Source organism: Micropterus dolomieu, linkage group LG21, assembly GCF_021292245.1.
Source record: "Micropterus dolomieu isolate WLL.071019.BEF.003 ecotype Adirondacks linkage group LG21, ASM2129224v1, whole genome shotgun sequence".
In the NCBI taxonomy this organism is placed as follows: domain Eukaryota; kingdom Metazoa; phylum Chordata; class Actinopteri; order Centrarchiformes; family Centrarchidae; genus Micropterus; species Micropterus dolomieu.
Genome location: NC_060170.1, coordinates 11,179,570 through 11,184,139, shown reverse-complemented (window position 1 = coordinate 11,184,139; position 4,570 = coordinate 11,179,570). Strand labels below are relative to the sequence as shown.

Sequence of the window (4,570 nt, the reverse complement as noted above, 5' to 3'; positions counted from 1 at the left end):
GGAGGGGGGGCACAATTTGTTAGGAAGGAAGTGAGAAAATAAGGCATATTCTTGAAATCATTTCAGTATGTCTTTTTAAATAGCTTTAAGGGCCAAATAGTCACCAAACATACTCATTTTAAATAATGTGGAAAGCAAACCATGTAAACATCTAATTCAAGCAAATTGAAGGAAACTACAAAAGTGGAGCTGCAGCTTTAAAAATCTGTCATGGATTGAAAACAACCAGCAGAGGGCAGACTTGCAATAAAAGAGGATCAAGACCTCCTGTGACTAATTGGATCACTGAAACTTGTTGCCCTAATGCATTTTGTGGTCCATTAGTAAGCTGATAACGTAAATGTAATTTACTTTCATCATTAAGGGCACGTGCATTGTGCCTTTATTCATAATGTATGTGTATTTCGTGTATGTGTGTGTGTGTGTGTGTGCGAGAGAAACAGAAAGTGTTCAGTATCATAAGACAGATATGGGACATGTGGTGTGGATCAGGATTCATAAAACAGAGTGACGTTCAGTGTGATCTGTAAATTATTGTCATGCTGAAAGCGTTGAAGAACTTCTTAAGTTTCAGCTTTGAATGTGTTTTGTTTTTTGAGTCCGAACACATGTTGACCATCACGCTTTCTTCCAGAGGCGGCTGCATTCTTGACCTAAAACGTCCTCACAGTTGGTTTTCATAATCACACTGCCACACAGCTGACAGCAAGATGAGAGCTTGTTTTCTGGGCTTTTTTGGACATCTATCACTGTTGCAAGAGCTCACCCTTCATTTCAGGGCTTAAAAACACCAGAGTGTTTTCTTTGCAAGAGGCCAGTTTGGTGGGATCATTGGAAACAGACATTTCCAAAGTGGTATTATTCAATTTCATGCATTATTCTTTTGCAATATTTTTTTAAAGCGTGCACTTTCACATCAATCCGAGAGATTAGACATTACGTTGTCCACTTTAAGTCTGGTTGCCTAACCTAAAAGACAGAACAATGCATGTACAGTATCATCACCACTTGCATGGTACTGAGAGCTGTTTTCATGAATTGTTCAGCTGGACAATGATTCACATAATTTTCTTTTGTATGAGTGAAAAGATGTGTGATGAGTGTTTATTTATTCTTCCAGTGTCCTTTCAAGGCACAGTGTGCTTATTTGGAGGCGCATAATGAACAGTCTGACACACTGAAAGAAAAGGCGCCAGGCAGAAGATGTTCTCCAGGAACTGGTCAGAATGGATGTTTCACAACACTTTTTATTCTGAACACAGAATGATTGAGAGATGATTGTCTTCTTCTGTGGTAAATAACAGCAACGGTTTGTTTAAAATAGAAACAGACGACACGCCTGCATATTTGAAAGAGTAGATATTGAAACCTGTGTTTATCAATAAATGCATAATGAAGCTTAAACTCACTGACGATTATTACCTTTCCATCCAGTCGCTAATTTGACTGACTGGCAGATAGAAATTATGTCCAATTACATTTAAACATTTTGAGGTGTGTAAAAACGCCTCAAGTGATTTATGATTAGCTTGTCAGACCTGTCTAGATGACGAAAACTACTTTGAAGATCAGAGGCGACAGTTCATTGGAGATCCATCTGTCTTTTAGACTGGTGCACAATTATATGTGCAAGTGAACTTCATGTGCAATATGACTCAATAGTGTCTTGGAAGGGAAATTAAGAAGACCAAAAAAAGTTTTGAAAGACATTTAAAGCAGTTTTCCTCAATAGATAGATAGATAGATAGATAGACAGATAGATAGATACTGGTGAATGGTGTTAAAGTGATTCCAAAATAGGATTGATACATAATCAGTATGTCAATGTATAATGCAGGGCCACTGTTAGGAATATGCTATTGTATTCATTGGAAAAGTTTTATCAGAATTCCTAATTTCTAATATTGCAAACAAAAAAAACGCATTATATATATCTCACTGAAAATAAGATGTTCCAAACTTAAGCACACTGTTAGCTACATCTGTCCTGTAGGTGAGCAAATCTGAATCAGATTGAAAAATTAGCCCGGTTAAATCACGAAGCGTCCTGAAGAGGGTAGTGTTTGTTTTAAGGTGGTACGACAGCCAAAAAAACGTGTCAAAGTCGGGGGGAAAGACGTCACTGAGCAGCCCGTGCTTGCAACAATGGCTGAAAAACGTGGCATTGGCTTGATGATCAACCCAGCAAGATTGCATCAACTCACACTCTAACCTGCGTAACTTGTAAGATTTTGCAAACAATAAACTCGGCTGCTGCAGCTCGCTGAGCAGCGATGTCCACGGTGCCTCCTTAACTGAGTGCTGGCACTTCAGAACGGGGAGTGCAGAGGAGAGGGTCAGAAAGATTGGTGGGTGGGGATATAACCCTTTTGGGAGAGAGAGAGAGAGAGAGAGAGAGAGAGAGAGAGAGAGAGAGAGAGAGAGAGAAAACTAAAAAAAAAAAAAAATCACGTGTTTGGAGATCAAAGGAGATCCGCTTTGTAGAGGGGGAGGAGGAGGAGGAGGCGGAGGAGGGGGGGTGAGAAAGAAAGAGGGAGAGAGAGGGTGGGAGAAAGAGAGAGGGAGCGTTTGCTGGCAATGTAATTGACAAGGCTCGCAGTGGTGAAATAAACACGCTTCAGCCCAGGCTCAGCTTTTATTGCACAATTCTGACTCTTTTGACGCATCGCCGAAACGCGCATAGACCGGATTTCAATTACCTTCACCAGATTAATTAATCCGTGTGAAATTATGTCCCGATCGGCGCCGATCCAGCCGGCAAGATGATGATTTTACCAAGGAGAGGCTCGGATCGTGTGCCCGACTCGGTGGTCCTGGTGATCTTCGTGGTTGCCGCTTCCCTTGGTACCGTTTGCGCCAAGGATACTGCCTTTGTGGAAGTGGTTCTGTTCGAGTCCAGTCCCAATGGAGATTATACTACTTACACGACTGGCTTGCAAGGACGGTTCTCCAAAGCAGGAGCCACTATCAGCGCGGAGGGGGAGATCGTTCAAGTACGTGTAAAAAAAAAAAAAAAAAACACAACAACAACAAAAACATAAAGTGTGTTTTTCTTGCGGGGGAATGGCAAGCAGCAGAGCTGAGCAACACCACCGCGGCACGGGGTGTAATTTTACCAAGCTGTGCTTCTTAAAACTTTTTCCACAGGGACTGGGGGTTTGACAAGAGTTTTATATGGTGTGTGTGTGTGCGCGCGCGCGTGTGTGTGTATGTGTAGGCTTTGCAAGCAGTGTGAGGATGGTACTAAGCTTGCAACGCGTATGCGGTCACAAGATGGCTCCTATCTTGTGGAATTCATTCAGAGGGAAAACATGCTCTTGCAGGTTATTTTGTTCATGTCTGGGGCTCATTTGTGCTCCCGTTGCAGTTAATTGGCCTCATCCCGAAACGCTTTTTGGGAACTGCTTTCCTAAAGAGATGCACATCGTGCATCACGTCCCAAAAAAAAGTTTGTAAACTTTTATCTAGCAGGGTTTTTTTTACGCGTTTCACAAGAGCACCAAGGCTACGAGGCTGCTACATGTGCTTAGGTTTTGGATCGTTTGTCCGTTTCAGCGGTTAGTTTTGACCAAGGATCTGCTTTTAAATCCGGAAAACGTGGATTTTAATAGTGGAATACGTTTGTTTTTACTGACCGTACTAAGTGTAAACTAAACCCGCACGTCCCGCCGCTTGTAGCCAGCAGCAGTCATCCACGCTGCCTTTTGAAGTTGCATGTTTTTTTGGGTTAGGCTTACTTGCAACTATTTTAAGGCTTTAAAATATATACGTCCTAGATGAAACTTCTATGTCCCTCCATCTTTTATTTCTTGTCACCACAAACGATAAGTGCACTTGGCTAGCGCTTGTTGCGCTTGGATCAAACATCCATCTTTGACTGTAGAAGTCGGAGCCAAGCTGAAGTAACAGTTGAAGTCACTAAAATATGGAGCTTTCCTCCGGAGCCAAAGTGTTTATTTGAAGTTTTATAATTCTTGCTTAATCTACTTGGCTGTGGGTTGTAAGGCAGCAGAGAATTCAGGGTCTAATCATGCGCCAAATGTTTGATGTTTTATATTCTGATCTCTTAACATGTCCTGTGTTATTGGCGTTTGTGATGGAGGGACCAACAGCTCTTTCAGCTCTTTGAGAATGATAAGGAGCCACTTGAATGTGAAGCTGTTTTTGTACAGCCTGTAACAACCCTTTTTAAAGTTTTTATCAATCTCTGTGGAGGTATCTATGAAACCCAAACTGTGTCCAATGCATATCAAGTTCATTTGGATGAAGTTGGTGATTGAGACTGATCGGACGCCACCTCACTATGAAGGTTTATATTAAATATTGGAAGCAGTGCCTCACAAGCCATAGCAGCAATGATGGTTGAGTTTTTGTTTTCATTTCTTGTATAAACGCAAGTAGCTGCTGAAGTGTCACCCCGGACTGAAGGAACTATTGAGCTCCATTAGATCGCCGGTCTGTGGTGGGAGGCCAGGTTACAATGCACCCTGTGGGGAGAGAGTGTTGGGGGGGGGGGGGGGGTTTAAATGCTGCAAATACACATTTGGGTTTAATCAAATTCACGATGTTG

The 4,570-nt window shown here is 42.0% G+C and overlaps 1 protein-coding gene across 2 annotated transcripts in view; it reads left to right on the top strand.

Annotated features, from left to right (window-relative positions):
- The first annotated feature begins 2,578 nt into the window (after positions 1-2,578).
- znrf3 (zinc and ring finger 3) overlaps positions 2,579-4,570 on the top strand; it is a 67,617-nt gene continuing 65,625 nt past the window's right edge. For both annotated transcript variants that reach the window (XM_046034576.1, XM_046034575.1), the window contains exon 1: positions 2,579-2,993. In XM_046034576.1, the coding sequence (XP_045890532.1) occupies positions 2,763-2,993 (231 nt within the window). In that variant the 5' untranslated portion in view covers positions 2,579-2,762. The remainder of the gene's footprint in view (positions 2,994-4,570) is intronic.